General features: G+C 36.8%; 2 protein-coding genes across 8 annotated transcripts; one reads left to right on the top strand and one right to left on the bottom strand.

The window, feature by feature from the left end:
- Positions 1 to 1,150: 1,150 nt before the first annotated feature.
- LOC103705222 (PRA1 family protein H) lies at positions 1,151 to 7,762 on the bottom strand. Of its 3 annotated transcripts, none has more exons than XM_039131363.1 (4): positions 7,151 to 7,759; positions 6,918 to 7,057; positions 1,680 to 1,745; positions 1,151 to 1,606 (listed from the first exon to the last, which is right to left on the bottom strand). In XM_039131363.1, the coding sequence occupies exons 1-4, from the start codon at positions 7,582 to 7,584 to the stop codon at positions 1,509 to 1,511; spliced, it is 738 nt and encodes a 245-aa protein (XP_038987291.1). In that variant the 5' UTR covers positions 7,585 to 7,759; the 3' UTR covers positions 1,151 to 1,508. The 3 variants fall into 3 exon arrangements, with proteins under 3 accessions (XP_038987291.1, XP_038987290.1, XP_038987289.1); XM_039131362.1 differs by having other exon boundaries at positions 1,680 to 1,751; positions 7,151 to 7,756; XM_039131361.1 differs by having other exon boundaries at positions 1,680 to 1,751; positions 6,918 to 7,762.
- Positions 7,763 to 10,539: 2,777 nt separating this feature from the next.
- On the top strand, positions 10,540 to 19,221 carry LOC103705189 (chromatin remodeling protein EBS-like). Of its 5 annotated transcripts, none has more exons than XM_008788824.4 (6): positions 10,541 to 10,702; positions 10,864 to 10,975; positions 11,088 to 11,430; positions 11,522 to 11,590; positions 17,775 to 17,913; positions 18,931 to 19,221. In XM_008788824.4, exons 2-6 carry the CDS (start codon positions 10,903 to 10,905, stop codon positions 18,955 to 18,957), a joined length of 651 nt encoding a protein of 216 aa, XP_008787046.2. In that variant the 5' UTR covers positions 10,541 to 10,702; positions 10,864 to 10,902; the 3' UTR covers positions 18,958 to 19,221. The 5 variants fall into 5 exon arrangements, with proteins under 5 accessions (XP_026659716.1, XP_008787046.2, XP_008787047.2 ...); XM_008788825.4 differs by having other exon boundaries at positions 10,544 to 10,702; positions 10,861 to 10,975; XM_008788826.4 differs by having other exon boundaries at positions 10,544 to 10,702; positions 10,867 to 10,975.
- The last annotated feature ends 1,406 nt before the right edge of the window (positions 19,222 to 20,627 follow it).

A 20,627-nucleotide genomic window follows, 5' to 3' on the forward strand; every position in this document is an offset into this window, starting at 1 on the left:
GGTGGCAACCATGCAAATAATACTACAGGGTCAAGTCTTTCGCTTTTTTCCCCCCTGGTCTCTTGGATTCATGAAAGGTTTTCATCTCCACCAGGATCTCAGTTTTTATGGGCGTGCAATCCACCAACAAAATATATAGAAAAACTTTCAACGTTTTGGAATGCTGATACAATTGTGGCTGATATATTTCGGTCTGGCTTCATATTGGCAGATCTTGATATCATGGCTCTCTAATATTGGCTGCCGTCTTGGAAGGTCATGGCTCTTTCCCTATTTTCTTACCTTCAACGTCATTCATATCCTGGTCGCCCACCGGGACGATCGATTTATGGGGTTTTGAAACCCCATGGCTTCCTCAGCCCTCTCCCACTGCTCAAAGTCGGGTGTTCCCATGCGATAGGCCTTCACCCATGGACTAAATATAACAATAGCTTCCAAAGCAGTCATCAGTAGTTGTTACAACAAAAAAATGCATAGTATAAAAAAAAAAAAAATGGTATCGCTGTTACGGTATTTGGTAGCGCCGTCATCCTCGGAATTGTTTCTTGCACTAGCTTGAAGATTTGATTTTTTTTTAAAAATAGAATCATCCAAAAAGAAAATAGCAGGACTGTTATATTAATTGCTACCTGATTAGACTGCTAGCCGGGCTGGATTTCTCTTATTCAATCTTGCTATTGAAAGACAAACTAGAAACCTGGACACATTTTTAAGGCCAGCACTAGATCAAGGACTGTTATATTATTTTCTCATTGTTGATTCTACTGGCTGTACTCATACTAGAGTTGTTTGAGCTGCCGTTGTATCAAAAAAAAAAAAAAAAGGGCAACACGATAAGTTGAATTTTGAGGAAAATGCTTTAGGGCATCCCTTAGTAACATGAAATGTTCCATGGGACCTGTATAGCTGGCTTGACAACTCTGCATTCAACCTTCCCTGCGTGCCCTACCAATTCCCATGAGTTGCAGTGTTCCCCCTGGGAAGGTGGAACTGGAACTTAATGTGCACGAAATGGGGCCCCATAGCAGCATTCATTTTAAAATGAGTCGGGCCAATAGCTCCTTCTAACATCGTCACAGTCCGAAAGGGCACAGCGGTGCTGATAAGCCTGCTGAGGTTTAAATAATTCCACACACATGAACACACTGAATAGATATGCACTATAGATCATTTCTTTTTTTAGTTGCATACTTTTTTGGCACTAATTCTGTCGCTGGGATTTGTCAAATTGAGGTCACATCACTATTCTTTCTGTTATGCAACAAGAGCATCATTTACAAACAAAGAAGAAGACTGCAATCTTTTGGAATCATAATACATATTCATCCTTTGATGTTGGAGCCATGAAGATTCATTGAGCTGCAGGCTCTGACAAAATCCAACAATTTGGCCAAAGTCCGACATAATTTTGCAGCTACGCTGTTCCGTATGTTGAGAACTCCCATTCTCTGATGACTGACAAAACTGCATGGACCTAATTCCATACTATGATGACAATTACTTGACAGCTAATTGTGCCTTTTCTGCTGAAATCTTTTGTGCCGATTTACTCCAACCGATTGCTTGAAAGGAGTTAACTTCCGCAGGGAAGCATGCATTATCATCACTAGCAGTGAACAGCATTACATTATGAGAAGGAAGGGGATCAAATGATGAAAGGAGTGAAATCAGGTAGTCACCTGCATAACTGACACTGAGGGCCCAAATGACAGCCAACTGAAGATTGCACAGATAAAGTACCACTGCTGTAGCTGTTAGAAAGCATCAATTAGGAAAAAAATATCTGGGATAAAATAGCACTGCTGTAGCCATTAGAAAGCATCAATTAGGAAAAAAATTCTGCAGATGGAGAAAACTAGGTGTGCACGTCTGGAAAAACAGAAGGCATTTTTTTAAAGGCCTACATAAGGACCGCAAGATATTATATCATAATCATCAAAGATAACTATAAACATCTCCCACTTCCGCATACAAGAATGGAATTACTGGACAATCAAACAAGCACTCTAGATTATAAGAGACCTAAGGTGATGTAAAAACTTTAAATGAGTTACACTGCACAAGCAGTACATTATTAAGCAAGGGTAACAATAGTAAAATGGCAACTCCAAGTACAAGTAATGCAGGCTGCTGCACATTCACTTTGCCTCCTTGATACGTACACATTGAATACATTGGAAGGAAAACATAAAGCTTATTGCAGTCAAAAGAAACGAAATGAAAAAACCCTTCCAGAGCTAAAAACAATTTTAATTAGCATGATAATAACATGATGAACAAATATTTCCACAGCAGTTAAAGATAAAAGAAATTTATTGAAGACTTTCCAGTAACTAACTAGTTGAAGATGATAATAAATCCCGTATTGAAAATAAGGGTGAATCTTCAAATACTGTAGGGAGACCTAGGTTAAATTTAAAATATTGATTTAACTCAATTGCTCCCTACTCTTGTACCTAATTTATGGCTAATGAACATAAAAATTTGCAAATCTTGTCATAAAAGTTTCATGCCATAATAATTTGGTCTAAATATGCCTGTTTGACGCATCTAACTCATGAGAAAGAGATGTCCCATTGAGTCACTGCAATGTCATAAATAGTACAGCTGAAATGAACGTCTAAATCTTGAGTTATATCACTTCAATGTTGTGCATGTAATAATCTAATCCAAATATAAATTAAATAGCATGAATTTAAATCTAAAACTATTTGGTATATTTAAGACATGAAAGATGTGTCTCAAATCATCATCATACAGAATGTAGACAAAATGAATGCTTAGACCTCAAGTTTCATCCCTTGAATGCTATTTATCCGATTAAATCCAAAAAGCTTTCAAACAAAATTTAACAAAAGTCTAAAGTTAAAAACAGATCCAAATCAACCACAACAGATACAAGGATAGAAAGAGTGTTAATAAAACTAGAATCTCGAGCCAACTTTAATATTCATTGATATAGCTGATGATATAAAATTTAGAATTTACCGTCTCCCCCAATTTTGATATCCAAGTTTATTTTTTATCCAAGTTCGAGGATTTGCTAGCCTCTTGTGGCAACCCCCGACTCCCTGTACCCACACCCAAAAATGCCCCACTAGAAGCAAAAACAACCATTTTTATGCTTGAATCAATAGAAAATCAGAACTATTCCCATAGATCCTTGAAAAGTTCTCCCTGATGATTCTTCTTTTAGCCTTTTTTTTTCAATGAGTTGAAAGTCTGATATATGATTGGACAAAATAATGGTAAAAGCAGACCAATAGTTAGAAATCAAGCTAATCATTGCATAGAAGTCTCATAGTATGACCATGATGAGATCTGAAGAGTTCCAGCAATGTAAAACACCTACAATGCATTGTTAATATGCGAACATGTTTACATTCCACTTGTGTTTTTATTATGAATTTAAAATAATATTTATTTATTTGTAAACAAAGTTGTATCATGCTTTACTTGAAACTATGTGATGCACTTCCTAAACAGCATTGGTACAGATACCAAAGATGATATGTGATATTAAATTTCCAAGTAAAGTTAAAAGCTACAGTCATTTGTTTAAGTTATCCGTACTGTAGTATAAAGAAGGTGGAATTGGTCTGTACTGAAAAATAAACCAACAAACAAACAAACAGTCAAACAAATAAATAAATAAAGCAATGCACCTTGTCATGCAAAATGCAAATGCATTAACACATTTGTGTATCTTAACGGTTGATGCATGTTAGCTGCTAGCATGGGACAAGAAAGTAAACACGTTATACCAATTTGACCAGCACAAGCATGATTACCAAGATGGATATGTGCTGTCAAGAATCAAGCTGATGGTTGCATTCAAAGATATAAAGCAAACCTAATGGCTAAAAGATATGCCCAAGTATATAGAGCAAGCACTTTCAGACCCTTTTTTAACCAATAGCAACTACATTCTGTTCAGCTCGATAACATTTTTGGCTGCAAATGTCAATTAGCTGCTGTATCATGGATTTAAAGAATGCACATTTACGTAGTACCTATTTAAAGAAATGGCTATACGTAATAGAAACTGGGTTTGCTTTGAAGAGGAGGAATACAAAACATGCACATTGAGAAAGAAACTTTCTCAGATTGATAGTCATCTAGAGCCTGGTTTAACAACTTCCTCAGGTTTTGACTGAATATATATGGACTTCATCAATGCCAAATGGACCATTCTACATGCATGAGGTATAACCCCATCAGCCACATCATTCTTGCAATATGTCTAGATAATACTATAATCACCAGAAGTGATGCACGAGGGATAGGGAGGTTGAAGGAATCTGTTAACAAACACTTTGGGCACCTCAAAGTATTTCGTTGGAGCAGAAGTAGTAAGATCAAAGTAGGGCATAAATCTATGCCAAAAAAATCTGTGTAGATTTATACCCGTTATGGGAAAATGGACGAGGAACCATTGAACTATTTGAGCTCGTGCTCAAGAAGGGTTTGACATAATGTTTTTATTAAGGATTAAGTATGATACACCATGCTAATCCTAGCAGGGGGTCAGCTAGGCAAGTGCTGCATGATGTGCAGTATTGACAATCACAAGCTGAATGGTGCCAATTGCACTAGCACCATATGGCATGCACTGGCATGAGATTTTTTTAACAAATTAGGATAATGTAAACTTCTTTCTAATATTATTAAGAATTGTTTCGTAACTCAAAAAAAAAATAATTTAAACATACACAGTCTCATATAATCAAGAATAAGGAACACATGCATGTTGAATATTATGTAGTGCAAGATTTTAAATACTATTGGAACGGGATGGTACCAGCATTACCAAACAATTCCGACATGAAATTGGCATTTATATAGGCGCTAGGATGCCAAAACACAGCAGAACAGTGAGAGCAGCATCAGAGAAGAAAGTAGAGCAAGGGTGGGTGGCACTAAGGGAGTTACGGTTCCTCCACCCCTACTTCATGGAACAAGGTCTCCTGAGCAAGGGAAGGTGATGGCCCCACATGGGGGGTGGGGGAGGAGGTGAGGGCTAGGGAGTAGCAATGGCTAAAGGAGGAGACTAGAAGAGCACTAGGATGCCAAAACACAGCAGAATAGTGAGGGCGGCATCAGAGAAGGAGAAGGTAGAACAGGGGCGGGTGACACTAAGGAAGTTAGGGTTCCTCCCCACTTGCTTCGTGGAACAAGGCCTCCTAAGCAACGGAAGGTGATGGCCCGACATGGGGGGTGAGGGGGTTGGGGCGAGGACTCTAACTTCCAATCCCCTAGCCGAATCAAGTCGATTATGATTGGGACATCACCCATCCCAAGCATCGAGACAGGACGTTGGGGGGGGGGGGGGGTAGGGGATGTTTCAAATACCGCAAGATTTAAAACCTCAGTGTAGTGTGTTATCTAAGATTATAAGAAATCCTGAAAATGCATTAGCATTATCTAATGACAATTCTTGATAAAAATAGACAAATCATTTACAAAATTTTAGATGAGAAAAATTACGAAGATAAAGATTTGAAAAGAAATAGCCATGGATGCTTGTTGAAGAGTTGTTTAATGATTAACATCATATTAGATGAAAGCTTTTGGAGACACAAAGATGTAACATTTTTCTCACTAGACTTCTAGGTCTTGACAATTTTTTAATATAATAAAACTTATAAGATTTTGATATTTCAAAAGTTCACTTTCAAATCTCACTATTTTGACCCATCTCCAAAAATCTAAGTTAACAAGAGTTGGAAAGTTGACCTTCTTATATTGAGGGAATTTGAAATCTAAAGTATTATTATTGAAGCTCCTTATTTACATATAATATCTTAAGTAAATGGACATTCATTTAAATGAGATCTATGCAAACAAGGTTGGATTTTGGTAGTATAAAACCTGCTGAGACCTAGTCTTATCCTAACATACAGGTATCTCCAAAATCTTCAAATTACTCAAAACAAATGATTCCAAGGGGTACCTGCTGATGTCAAACAGTAATGAACCAGCATGATTCAATATCAAACCATATCGAGTAGTTCTCTCAATAACCAGAATAGTCCTATGCATCGTCTTGATCTAGGCTTGGCATGGCACATGCCAACAGGCAAGGAACAACGTGACCAAGATTTACAATGATTGAAGCTTGCAATCTTAGGCATGTCATAGATTTATGACAAATACACACCCACATTATGAATGAGAACTTTTATATGCACACAATCAGCACTCTCAAAGAGGTTACTAGCAGACAATTGAAGAAGCAAGAGTGAAGAAAGTGCCCCAAAAAAGGCGATGGTCAGCACAAGCAATGCTAGGAGAACAACAACATAAGGTGTAATCACAATTTAGGCTAGGGCTAGGATGAGTTTGTTCTTTGTTTCATATAACTAAGTTGATCAAAAGATGGGTTAAAGGGTAAGAACGCTTCATTCACTTCTTTGGACAGGAACACTTCATTCTTTTGTCTACTTGCTATACCTTCTTTCTTTCTTCTTTTCTGACATATACAAAACCAATTAGGTATCAATAAGCAATGTAAGTCCACATAAACGCGCAACATTCTTCCACCAAAAATTAACCCTAAGCTCTATATATCTTTCTCTCATCTCTATCTTACTGATTTTCTACTTTAAATATGTGTCAAAAAATATGGAAGTTATTGGCGAACCCTCAATTTCAGAAAACCCAATCCTTTTCCTCTCAAACATGTTAAACCTAACCTAGGTAGCACCAGTACCCCTGAAACCTTCATCATCCAAATTTAAAACCATTCTTTTTCTTATGATAAATAGATCCATGTTAAAAGACCGGTCGCAATAGTCAAAAGCAATTTCGTGAATGGACATAAAATCCGCACATGGCAAAGCAACCAAACAAATCTTTCCAATAAATCATTCCATCCATCCCAAAAACAAGGGAAATTCCAATTCAAAGTAGCTTACCAAACTGTGCAATTCGAACAAAGGCGTGCCTCAAACCCGGGTACCGCTGCTCCAGCTCCCACTTATCACTGCAGAACCTCACCATCTCCCAAAGACCCAAACTTGCAAGCAAACCGAGGAGCGAAATCGGCATCCGGTACCTGTCGAACAAGAAACGGTTACAAAGCCCAAGAAGCTGGTAGAGAAAACAGCAAATCGATCGAAATTTCAAGAAAAGGGAAGAAGGGAACAACAAGGAGCAGGCGAAGAAGAGAAGGGAAAGGAAGGCGTAGTTCCGGGCATATCGTCGAACGTTCTCCTGCACTCTCATCCGGGCCTGGGAGGGCCCGGCGGGCCACGAGTAGGACTCGGCGCCGCCAATGAACTCGACGGTCCAGGAGGGGGTCCCGCCGGAGAAATCATCGGGGGTCAGCTTCGCGAAGGGGTTGAGCGTGAGGAGGGAGAAGAGGGTTCGGAAGAAGGTGCTGGTCCAGGACGCGGCAGTGGCGGTGGCGGTGGCGGTGGCGGGGGCGTTGATTCGGGAGCGGAGGAGGTCCGAGGAGGAGGAGGAAGAGGAGGGAGCGGTGGTGCGCTCGTCGAGGATTTCGAGGTAGCCGGTGTCGCGGAGCCACGTCTCGAAGGCGGCCTCCGGAACGCTCAGAGACAGTGGGTTCGCGGCGAACGCCATCGGGGGTGACGTCTCTCCCTCTGGTCGGACTAGACGCCGACACGTCGATATGTTTTAATTTGTAAAATGACCAGTGTTCGATGAACATTAGCCTAAGAAAAACGCACATCCAGCTCCTGCCGCTGCCACGGCATGCTAAGCTGGCATTCTTGGGCAGGTCAGAGCCATGCCCGGTGGATGCTACAGACCAGCTTGATTATATTGAAAGACGATGCAATAGAGAAGGACACCCCTACGTCGAGATATTTGGATGATAACGAGTTATCAGATAGCTTTTTAGGTTAAGCATGTGTTTAGAAACAACAATAGAGTCACGAATTGGATGGCTTCTTATGTGGTCTGTTACTCCGGAGTATCTTATGGGCCAGAAAGGTGGAGTTGCTTAAAGCACTTCGAAACTTATTGTTTTTTAATTTTATTGGATGTGTCTGTACTCGTAATATATGAAATGCTCGCCTTAAAGGGAGAGAGAGGAAAAAAAAAAAAAAAAGTAGCAATCCGTGAGGGCAGATTACAAACGCCCCTTTTTGCTTTTGTGTTGAAGCAAGAAAAGTTAACAAAAATAATGGCTTCTCCACACTTGAACCCTTCCGTTGAATTTTGAAAATATCAAATGAACAAAATGACATTGTTGTTGCCTACCAAAATCATCATATTTTGCTATAATGGAAATGACATTCGTTACTTTTGCTGGTAAACAACCGTCATTATTGGCCAGCTAAATTGTGGAATGGATTAAATTCGAAGGGCATAATGGCTGTTATACTGGCTATCGTAAAAAAAAAAAAAAGATGGACTTGGCCTGATAAAATGTACTCCAAAAACAAAGGAAAGAATGATTATGATTCCTTTTTATTTGATTTTTTTTGATATAATTCTATTTAAAATTTTATTTATTTAATTCTTATTTGATATACATATTTCTTCTTTCAGCTAGTGTATCCCTCTTATTTTTTATTTCTTGGAGAGCATCGAAATAAATGTAAATATGAAAAATGATTCCTTGCATGAAAGTAGATAGACGAAGTAGGTTGAAATTTTGTTAGAGTATGTATGGTATTGAAGACTAGAGATTCATTGTAGAAGAGGTAAAGATGGAGATGATATTTCATAATTTTATGCTAACAATAATATTTTAATAGTAAAGATGGTATATCATAATCAAGGTTGGAATTGGGCTACGCACATCCTAGTTTCTAAGTAGACCTAGCTAAGGCCAAAACAGATTAAAGCTTTGGGCCTAACAAAAATCAAAGATTTCTTTCAATATTCTAGTTCAATCCTATCTTGAAGCTTAACTTAAAGGTTGGTCGTGCCAGTTCAAATCTAAGTTCGAGTTTCTCTTAGGGCTACGGCACAAAACAAAAGAAAGAGTAAAAAATTGTGGAGGAGAATAGAGTGAAGAGATAAAGAGGGAGGGAAAGAGAAGGAAGATTGGGAAGAAGAGAGAGGAGATGGAGAGGGAGACAAGGAGGGCAGTAGCAGAGAGTGATTGGGAGGAACTAGGAGAGAGGAGTGGGAGAGAGATTGAATGAGAGAGAGGGAAGAGCGAGATTAAGAGGCAGACTGGAGAGAGATGAGAGGGGAAAGAGAGGTTTTGTAGTAAAGAGGGAGGGGAGATAAGGAGGGAGAGAGAGAGAGAGGAGATGAAGAGAGAATAAAGTTATAGATTGGATGAACATATGCTCGAGCTATCTCGAAATTTATTTGAGCTCTATTTTTAGGCCCAAGCTTGACCCTTACAATCTTGGCCTGGCCCAAGACCCAATGCAATACAATTGCATTCAACTAGGTTTAGAGCTGTTTCGAGCTTAATTATACTAGAAAAATAATGAAATAATTTAATAAGGTTATTATTTGTATAAATTATTATATAATTTATTTAGGTGAATTTATATATAATCGAAAAGTGAAATACCAAATAAATAATAGGAACTATTGTTCTAATTATATAATAATTTTATAATCATATAATTATAATGACTACTATAACAAAATAAAGATCAAGAACTGAAATATATATATATATATATATATATATATATATCTATTTGGGTCAGCAATAATATTAATCTTTAGCATAATGGGGCATTCGAAAGTTGCAATGGTCACAATGCTACCATAGTACTAAAATGCAGCCCTTATTGTTGTTGGTAAGTAAAAAATGGCACTTTTTTTTTTTTTTTTTGGATAAACTGGCCGCTCATACTAATCTCGCGCGAGCTTGCCTATAAAATCAAGAGACAAAATACTTCAGAACAGTGGAGGGATAGATACACAGTGGGTCCAAAAAATCTCTTCAGAATGATGAGCAGCAAAGAAGACAACCTAGTCAATAGCTTTATTTGCCTTCTATAATATGTGATTAATTTGAAAGATAGCACACTTCTGCAATAACCGTTTTGATGTTCTCTAATGGTCGAAAACCTAAATGGCCATTTTTCGAATTAATGCACGCCTGCCTGCCGAGATTGATACATTCTCGCGCTTCAAATCTGTCATTTAGGTCGACCTTATGACACAGCTGTTGATGACTTTTTTTTTTTTTGGCTAAAGCAGGTGTTTCATGCAAGACGGGTACGAATACACTCAAACGAATCTGCAAACAAAATGTCCCGGAATGCACCAAGCAAGTCATCCTCACCAACCTATAGGGTATCTCCTGGGTGGCTAGCAACATACGCCGCCACCCAGTCCGCGGCTCCGTTAGCCTCCCAATATACATGTATAGCCCGAAAAGTGATCCCCTCCCCCACCATCAACCATATGCCACGTAGCAAAGGATGAGCTCCTCCTCTATCACTCTGGAGTCCTGCTGGACCCAGCTGATCACCATGGACGAATCGCCCTTCAGGAGGATAGAGCTCGTCCGAAGTCGCACATATTGCAATTCTATTCAAGCTGCTCGTAGCTCTGCACCTGAAATCGAGGTTTCGAAGATCTGGCACCTCCCGCTGCCACCGCGCTAGAGCTCGGGCTCCTGACAACAAAACCCGCCCCTCCACTCCTGCCTCCATCCAGGATATGCTGCTCTTCCGCACCCCAAAGGCAACGACACCCGACCCCGGTCGGAATAGGGAAGCGCAGCAGCTACCATCCTCTCCTTATATAGCGTAAGGTAGGGCAGGGTTTCCGCTTCTCCCCCACCTCCACCAGCTCCCTTCTTTTGCTCTTCCTCTAGGGTTCTCGAACCCCCTCCACTGCTCCCCCTTTTGCTTTAAATAAAAAAAGTACAGATCCCTATTACCTAGATCGATCTCATCAACTTCCCATCAGCAGCAGCAGCAGCAGCACGAAGACCGGTGAAAAAGTTGGTCAATGGCGAAGACAAAACCGGGGAAGAAGGATTTGGATTCCTACACCATCAGAGGCACCAACAAGGTCGTCAGAGGTAATCATGGATCGATCGACGCCGATCCTTTTTTTTCCTTTATTTTTTTTACTTTTTCGTTGGACGCACTTGAAAAGGGTAACTGATTGGAGATGCAAATGGCTGGAGGCAGCGGGGGACTGCGTGCTGATGCGGCCCGCGGACTCGGACAAGCTGCCATATGTGGCGCGGGTGGAGAAGATCGAGGCGGACCACCGCGGCAGCGTCCGGGTGCGGGTGCGGTGGTACTACCGGCCGGAGGATGCGATCGGCGGGCGGCGCCGGTTCCATGGGTCCAAGGAGCTCTTCCTTTCTGACCACTATGATGTCCAGAGTGCCCACACCATCGAGGGAAAGTGTGTCGTCCACTCCTTCAAGAATTATACCAAGCTCGAAAACGTCGGTTCCGAGGATTACTTCAGCCGCTTCGAGTACAAGGCTGTCACTGGGGGGTTCACGCCCGACCATGTCGCTGTGTAGGCACCCTTTGCTCTCGTTTCCTTTTTCTCCATCCCTCAACTCCCATAGATTTTATCCTCTTGCTAAATTTATCTTCTTGGATTGAAGGTATTGCAAATGTGAGATGCCGTATAACCCAGATGACCTCATGGTCCAGTGTGAGGGATGCAGGGACTGGTAAATCTTCGTGAAATCGCTCACCATTACTCTTGCTTCTCTCTCCTATCTTTTTTTTTTGTTTGTTCCGTGAATTTATCATCCCATGTTTTTTTTTTCTTTTTAAAGTTAAAGTAGTTAGTTTTCTTTGGTGAAGCTAAGAAAACAATAGTATGGATGATATGCATTATATCTTGGATTTGGTGTTCTTTTTTTCCCGAGAGATTATTCGGTTGAACTCCGTGAGCTCTTCTTTGCTTATTTTTCTGTATTTTAACTTCCATGGTGATTTTTTAATTTGTGGCCAAGAGTTCTGGCCGATGGTAACGTGATTATGTTGACAGCTAGAGGTTTCTAATATAAGCGTCTATCTTAGGTTGTCCATTACTTCCAAACTTGCTGGTTTCACTTATATTATGTTTCAACTTAGAGGAAATTTTGAGTCTTTGACCTACCTGTGCATGCCATAATATGGTTTTATTGCAGTGTTTGATGTTTGAGTTTAAGGATAAAAGGGCTTTAAACATTGTTCAGAAAGGGATTGGAGTTAATTATTCGACTGGTTCCACGTCCAATAGCTTTTATGTTAACTTCTTCTCATTCAATGTTTCATTAGTTTTAGTCCAAATTAGGCATAAAATCTTGGTGGCATGGCCACAAGCTGCCTACACAATATCTACTGTGCAGCTGCAACCACTAGCAGTAAGGACATACCATAGTCTGTCCCAATGTAATCTGTGTATTTGTTTACAATGCATTGCCAATTTTTTTTCACCAGTACTTTCTTTCTTTCTAGTCTAATCATTTTTATAGATATTAGTATGCTACTTTAAGCGTCATTTGAATCAGTGCATTTGGGAGAAGGAAAATCTGACTTCTCCTGTAACGAAACAAGATCCACTGTTTCGGTGATGAAGAAAACTTTGATGATTGATACTGCATCATGTAATGTGGAGTGCTTAATTTATAATGTTTATTAGAATCTTTGTGTGGAGAACGATTGTGGGCTTGACTCCTGTTATTATATGATTAGTGTTCTACCTTTTGTTCTAGTTTGACACGCTGTGCTTTATTTATTTTGTTTTCCCTATAGTTATGTGAGTAATTGGTTAAATAGTTACCTTTTATAGTGAAGCATGTCAAGCAAGAACAGTTAGGGAAGGGAAAAACTTAGCATCTAACCATGTAGAAGTGAAATTCTGTTGACGTCATGCCGTGATTTCATAGTGAAGCTTCCAATGGTAAGGGTACTTAATCTAACATCAGGTGTGCACTTTACACGGTTTGGGATCCCAAATGAGGCATATACTCAATATTTACACAAACCTAAATGTTGTCGGAAGGATGTCCTTGGTTGAAACCAAATTCTCTCTACAATGATACATGTACAGGAGATGATAGTAGAACTTGACATATGTAATTGACATGCAACCCACTTTAAGTTTATGGAGTCTCCTGATTTACTTAACAGAACTTCAGTCCTCTTGATTCTTGTTCAACTTCAAGAAGTACGCACTTCTATGTGTTCCAATTAGGGCTGAAGGCAAATTTAGAATTATACATCAGAGGCCTTCTATTTTTTCCGTTAAAATATTTTTAGCATGCTAATCACAATAATGATGGGAGAAATTGGGGAAAGGGAAGGAAAGGATCATATGCCAATTGAAGGTGGTAAAGACACATGTATTTGCTGACACTTTCATGGTCTCCCCATTTATAGTTGCTTTAATTGGGCAATCCATCCATGTGATCACATGATTAGCATTTGATTGGGACCAGTCAGTTGTTCTTGGAATCACACCCTCCTTTGCATTATATGTGCCTTAGAGAAGTAGATGAAGTACAAATCAAGAAAGATTGCCAGAAAAAGAAAGACATATAATTCAATTATTCGAGTTTTCTTGGACATTAATGCACAAGAGTAACAACTCCTTTTGCAAATCACCATGCGCATCCTTAGAGTGCATATTAAGAGCATAGTGAGAAATCAGACTCTAGAAGGAAAGGTGCTATAGCTAGCGCTGCTAAGGACACATGCAACTTTATGCTAATGTGGCTGAATTCACCTGTTCACCTGTAAAGAGAAGATGGAATGACATAAAAACTATGGGTTCATATGTTTTAGTCCTTCTATATCCATACTTTTGTTGAAATTTTAACCATTTTACAGTACCAACTAATAAAGTTATTTAAAAATTTTATATATCCTTCAAACTTGTTTACTTATTTCATTCATTAATCTTAAAAGTTATATATTCAATCAATTCTGTAGTTCAATTTGTAGCTATTGTGGAATGCTATCTTCTTTAGCTTCAAGGCCTTTTAGTGCATCCCAAGCATTTTATGTGCGAGACCTCTATCTTTTCTCCTTAAGTTATATGCTTTTGACTGCCAAATCTATATCGAATTTGGCAGGCATCTTTTTATAGTTATTTGGTTTAGATTGCTGTTCAAATATTACAGAACCTATGTATCTTAGATTTGATAAAACTTACATATATAGGAAATTAATTTTTTAGTCTACAACATCGAAGATTGAGTTTGCCTTTTTGGTTAGAATTCTGGAATTGCACTTCAATTATGTTTGATGACAAATTTTAAATTCTCAATAATCTGTAAATGAATTAAGAGCAAGTGCAAATATATGTTCATGTTTTGACTCTTACTAGAGGTGCAGGACAGCCACAGTAAATCAAAGTTCAACTTAACTTGCGGCCAGTTCTCATCTCTTGTGGATTTGACTAGGGTTTGGTTTGATTTGGATTGGATCCATGATGAGTCTATATTCATGAGTTACATTAAATATTTTGTTGAGTTGAGTCTGATTGTGCCTGACCTAAGCTTTCTGCAATCTAGAACAGAAATATAAAAATCAACTCAAACTTACAGAGTTTTGGCGGGTTTCAGTTCTAAGCCCCCTGCACCTGTTGCTTGTACATTTCTCGTGCAAATGAGATTCAAAATGTAAAATGAATATTTTTAGCGAGGTTATGAAGATAAATTTGTATCTTGGGGAGGCAGGACTTTATATATAACATAAAAGTGGAAACGATCAATTTAGAAATAATTAAACAGAAAGTTACCAGGTTGGTAAAGAATCTTATATGTTGTCTTGTTCTTAAAGTTATTAACTCTGATAATTTGTCTTCTTTTACTTGGTATTTGATAGGATACCTTTTCGTTGTTATGTGCAATGCTCCTATTACTTGAGTTAAAATGTGTTTTACATTTCAATATATTGTTTCAGGTGACATAACCATTGCATATTTTGATTTATATCGTTCAAATCTCAGAACTTACAATTGCATCTAACATCAGTATCATGGCGATCCAACCTATGATATAGCACATTGTAACCTATTTTTCTAGTTCCATAGGAAGTGATATCAATGATATCATAGAGAAATCCAACTTAAAGTCTGTCCTATAATTTTTTTGATTTACCATTTTCTTCACCAAATTACTTGTCTAATTGTTTTGAATTAATTTCTAGATTCGTGCTTTTTATTTTGGATTTTTTTGCATGAATATCCTCCTAAATATCGGATTTTACATGAATATCCTTTCAAAATTGATATTTGCATATATACCCTCGTAAAACGCTTGTTTTGCTAATCTACCCTTTTTTTATTCTTGTTTTTGCATATGTACCATGCTATCTAACGGCGTTAAAAAAATTAACGGTTTCAAATTAAAATGACTAAAATATCCTTAATGAATAGACGTGCAAATATATCAAGATCCTAATAGCAAAAGAAGAAGTCATGGACAATAGCGTAATTTTAAAATTATTTATATTTTAATTAATATAAATAGAATTTTTCTTAACACCGTTGGAACAACCGTAGATTAGGGGCATTTGTACAATAACAGAGTTTTACGAGGGTATACATGCAAATATCAATTTTGGAAGGATATTCATGCAAAATTCGATATTTAGAAGGGTATTCATGTAAAAAAACCCTTTTATTTTATAGGTAGCTTTTTTATGATGCTATTCAATGTGTAGGTGCTGCCGAAACACAAGTGAAGTTTATCTTTTATGAGAAAATGAATATTATAACAATCATAAAACTTTTGTTCCCCATGCATGTTGAACTCCATGATTACTCAGTGGATGAAGGTTTTGCAGAGAGATCTGTCCCTTTGATCAATTCTGGACCTGATTATTTTGATTGATTCTGTCCTTTTGTTATGTCCCTTTGATCAATTTTGCTCATATTTCCTTCTCTCTCTGAGTTCTGATGTAAACATTGGATTGTTCTTCATGCTAGTTTGCTGCTTTGCGTTCTCTTCAGAAGAGTTTAGGTTGGGAAGTGCTCAAAAGAGTTGGATATGTTGGGAATGTAGTTTCAAAAGCTAGCGATAGTGACTTTATTGAAGAATATTTTTTGCACTAATGACTATTTGAAGATCAGACAAGTGGAGATTTGATTTTTGCTTGCTAATCATTGCAGTCTGATGGTCAAAGATGCCATAATCAATAAGATAATTGAAGATTTATCAATTGAAGATGGTATAATTTGAAGATCCTCCAGACTCAAGAAGAATGATTCAAAAATTGGTTATTTATGATCCGTGTGAAATATTTTGACTTCTATACTATGTACATTGCAGAGCCTTTCAATTTGTGTTTCATGAACTCATAAACCCTTGATAAGAAATTTACCCTTACAAATTTTTAATTATTTTGCTCATGTCTCTAGGGATTTTTTTTGTATGTTTGGGAAAATTAATCGCTCCATTTGCCGAAACTTGACACCTTTGTTAAACGTTGCATGGATACAAATATGAAAATCAGATTCGGATGCATATCTAGGTATCTAACTCAGCAAGAGGGAAAAATAGAAAAGAAAATATGATGATACATAGGATAAATTATAATTTTAACTAAATTATATATATTTTTAACTTTCATTACTCTTTGTTTAAATATTAAAAATAAATATAAGAATATATTGTTTGTTATGATCTTTAAATATATATATATATATGTGTGTGTGTGTGTGTGCGCGTGTGCGTATATATATTTCTCATTCAAACTTTCTGTTTAATGTAACAATATAAGAAAAATAACTTTTTTGAAAATTATTTCTTTACCTACATCCTTGGGTAATTACTAAAAGAAAGATGCTTCTAACATGAAAATGCAAGTTTAAACTCATTGTTGGAAGAGTTCGACTCTTTGCCAATCCTTAAAAGTGGTAATTGTGGAACTTCATATATGCAAATGTTTTTGACTTGGATATGTATCCAACATTGATTTTTGGAGCCAGTTGTGTCTATCGAGGTAATCAAGGTTTTAAGTACCGTGGGACGACGTTGTTCTGGTTTTTTTGTAGAGCGTGTTGGTCCAGACCCTAATGCTTGGGATGTTGGATGTCCTTTCCTGTCTTGGTTCATTTACTGACTTGTTCGTTCCAACACTTGGGATGGTACCTCGTCCCAATATTCGGGATGGTGGGATGCTCTACCATCTCACCGATATTTTTAACCTTGCAGGTAATACAACCTTTAGTTGGGTGTACCATATCATGGACCACTTCAATTTTTTAATATGTAATGCTTTTGTTGTGCTTGCTATTGTGGAAGCTATTGGTTGGTGTGCTATTTCATTTTTTCCACTTTATTGTGCTAACAAATATTAATTTTTTGCCATCATTCAAATTATTTTGTTCTTTATTTTTAAAAGTCCAATTATCCGGTCAGTCACATGTTTTGGTTTTTTGCATATATTTGTGATTAGTATAAAAGTGGATTAACTGCAGAGAGAATTAATTAATTCACTATTTCTTTCCTATGGTACCATTTGTATTCTTGTGTTCATTTGATTTATGCATGTTATTTGCATTTAGGTTTCATCCATCTTTTATGGGCATGGCTATCAAGCAAGCAAAAAAGTTAATTCTATTCGGATTGTTCTTCGGATGATGATGACATTCCATGTTATTTTGCTATAATGAATATCAATTTTGCTTTCATATTGTTAAATCCTTTCCTTTCGCAATTCATTTTTATTCTTTATTCTCAAAAGCCCAAATGTTCAGTCAGTTCACATGTTTTTGTGTTTACAGATATTTGCAATTAGTGTAGAGATGGATAAACCATAGATGAAATTAATTATTTTATATTATTCCTTTTTTATGGTATCGTTTATATTCATTTATTCATTTGATGCATGTCATGTATGTCCTTGTGGGGGCAGGTTTCATCCATCTTGTATGGGCATGACTCTTGAGCAGGCAAAAAAAATAGAGGATTTCCTCTGTTCAGATTGTTCCGCAGATGATGATGCAAAGAGATCTCTGAATGCTTTCCCTATCTCACCACTTTCTGAGCCTAAGGTGAGAATAATGCTGTTATATTTCCTTGGTATTTAATTAAGTGCTTTATAATCTTTTTAGAGATAAATTAATCTGTAAAGGGTACTTGTCTTTCAAGTTTTAAAATTTTAAGCAACGGTAGAGAGAAACATATTTGTACGTATATATCCCAGCATATGTTTTTAATGTATGCTAAGATAGTGTGGCTTTTTCAGAACATATGTAGAGCTTTCAGGTATATCTAATAGCCTTGAGTGGTGACTCAATTCTTAAGTGGCTAACAGAAGAGAAAATGGTCGCTGGTCTTAGGATGCATGGATCAACATAGAAACTCATTTTTCATCACAATATACAATGTCCCAAGTACCTACTACTAGTATCTATATGCGTCGTAGCCTTGTTACCTATGCATCAAGCGGTACCAAGTGAACAGATTTTAGGTACTAGAATAAATAAATAACTTAATGTGGTTGGAAACCATCCAAACTAACTGAATTTTGATTGTGTATATAATATTTTTTAGGCTGTGTAAAATGCAACAAATGGTGTAAGCCCATCAATTTAAATGATCTATCATGCATTTTTCACAACTAAATCTGTATCTACAAACATGTGGACACAGATGTGTCAATACATGTTAAATCCCTTGAGTAAAATCTTGCATGTGTGTTATACTAGTTGGTTAAGGTAGTATACTTTTTTTGGGAGAAATTTCAATCTAAGCCTCCATTGATTGTTCTAAGTTGTGGAGCTCTTAGTGTCATCGTGAACTTGGGAAACTTGATTTATGCTGTGGATGCTGTTCTTTGAGCAGGTTTAAGATGTCCTTTTGTTTGCACCAAAGATTTAATAACACTTATCTACTAGTTGAACTATTATATTTGATTCCCCACTTGTCATTGCTATTCAGTTGTAGTTAATCTATCGTATGTATATAAGCTAATAACAGATTCTTGATATTGTTAGCCAACTCTATTGGCTGTCTGGTTATTGCTTGTCTTCTACTTTTCTTGATGTTCATATGCTTTTCATTTCTAGGTGGAATCCAAAAGGCGAAAGAGGTAATTATTGATACTAAAAGTTGTCACATAGAGTCAAGTATTTTCGAGTGAGATTACCCTTCTATTGTTGCTGGCCATATAGAACTGTTCAATGCAGAGATTAGTTTGCTTGCACAAACAAGTGTTATTTTTTTTTTTAATAAAAATCTTGTTTCGTAATATCCAAGTTTGTAGCAAACTTTATTGGGATGATTTTGTCTCCTATGGATGATCTGTGCAAATCATGTTTTATTGTCATTAGCGTTATTTTGTAGGGAAAATTAGAGCAGAATATGTGAGCAATACTCTGGTTATATACTTAAGAAAACCCTTTTTTCTATTTAATGGTTTAACCATGTGTAGAGTTAAGAGGATCTGTTTGATGATTGTAAATGAAATTTGCTAGGATGCTCTAATCTGTCATAGGAAAATACATTTCCTGGTCATTTGAAGTTGCTGGTAATTTTTACCGCTGGGAAAATAAATCAATGGTTAAAAATAAATCTAACTAATATCACAACTAGACTGGACTGGAGATAAAGAAGGAAATAATATTACACTATACCATCTTATAGAGTATGATACGGAGTAGAATTCTATAGAGTTCTATTTAAATCAATATTATGCAAATTTTTATTAATAGTTGGAAGTTGAGGGATCAAACCTCTCAATGACAACTGGATGTTCATTTCACATTATAACTTGCAGCTCTCCCACGACCTCTCAATTGTCTCGTACACTGAAATCTAATCTGGTAACTAATTTATAAAATCTTCAGCATTAATTTATTCTTTGAATGAATTATCATATCATCAGTGGCTAGATTAGAGTTAGTGGGAACAGTTTATTAGAGCCTAGGGTAATGACCACATACCTCAAACTCAAGCTAACAATCTAACATTCCCTATTTTATTTTTTTATTGATTTTTAACTATTCAAAAATTATGGTTATAAGTTTAGAATTGTATATTAATAAAATCTACCGGAAACAAATACATATGCAACTAAACATATGCAAATACATATGTACAAATGCACTAGACTAAACTTGGATTATTTTCCCAGCATGATTATGCTTTTGAAAAAAAATTTATGCACTAATTTTCCAACCTATAAACACAAAAAGTTACAGTAATTGCTAACAACAAATATATATGCAATTAAACATATGCAAATACATATGTACAAATGCACAAGACTGAACTTGGGTTATTTTACCAGCATGATTGTGCTTTTGAAAAAACTTTATGTACTAATTTTCCAACTCCCATAACCACAAAAAAGTTACAGTAATTGCTAACAACTATTATAAATAAGAATGTAGAAGCTTCAAAATCGATGTCTAGTCAATCAATTTTTCTTGGGATGTTTTTAGATTCTTGGTAGATTTAGTGTCTACAGTATTGTCGAAGTCTACAAAGTCGCTACCATCGCTTTCTACCCATTCACTATGTATTGACATTAAATGAATATTTTCTCGTGTACGGTTCAAATTACCCTATTGGTTGGTTCTCTATAACTCCTAAACAAAACAAATCTATGTTCATAAAATTGATTTTTTATTTAAAAGTTTTGAGTATTTATTTGTTTATTTTTAATAGTAATTTTTATAAGAATGGAATAACAATTTTATATCTATGATGAATAAGCAAGAGTAATCTTAATTTTCTGGAAATGTGTTTTTGAAAATTTTGT

Source organism: Phoenix dactylifera, chromosome 11, assembly GCF_009389715.1.
Source record: "Phoenix dactylifera cultivar Barhee BC4 chromosome 11, palm_55x_up_171113_PBpolish2nd_filt_p, whole genome shotgun sequence".
Taxonomy (NCBI): domain Eukaryota; kingdom Viridiplantae; phylum Streptophyta; class Magnoliopsida; order Arecales; family Arecaceae; genus Phoenix; species Phoenix dactylifera.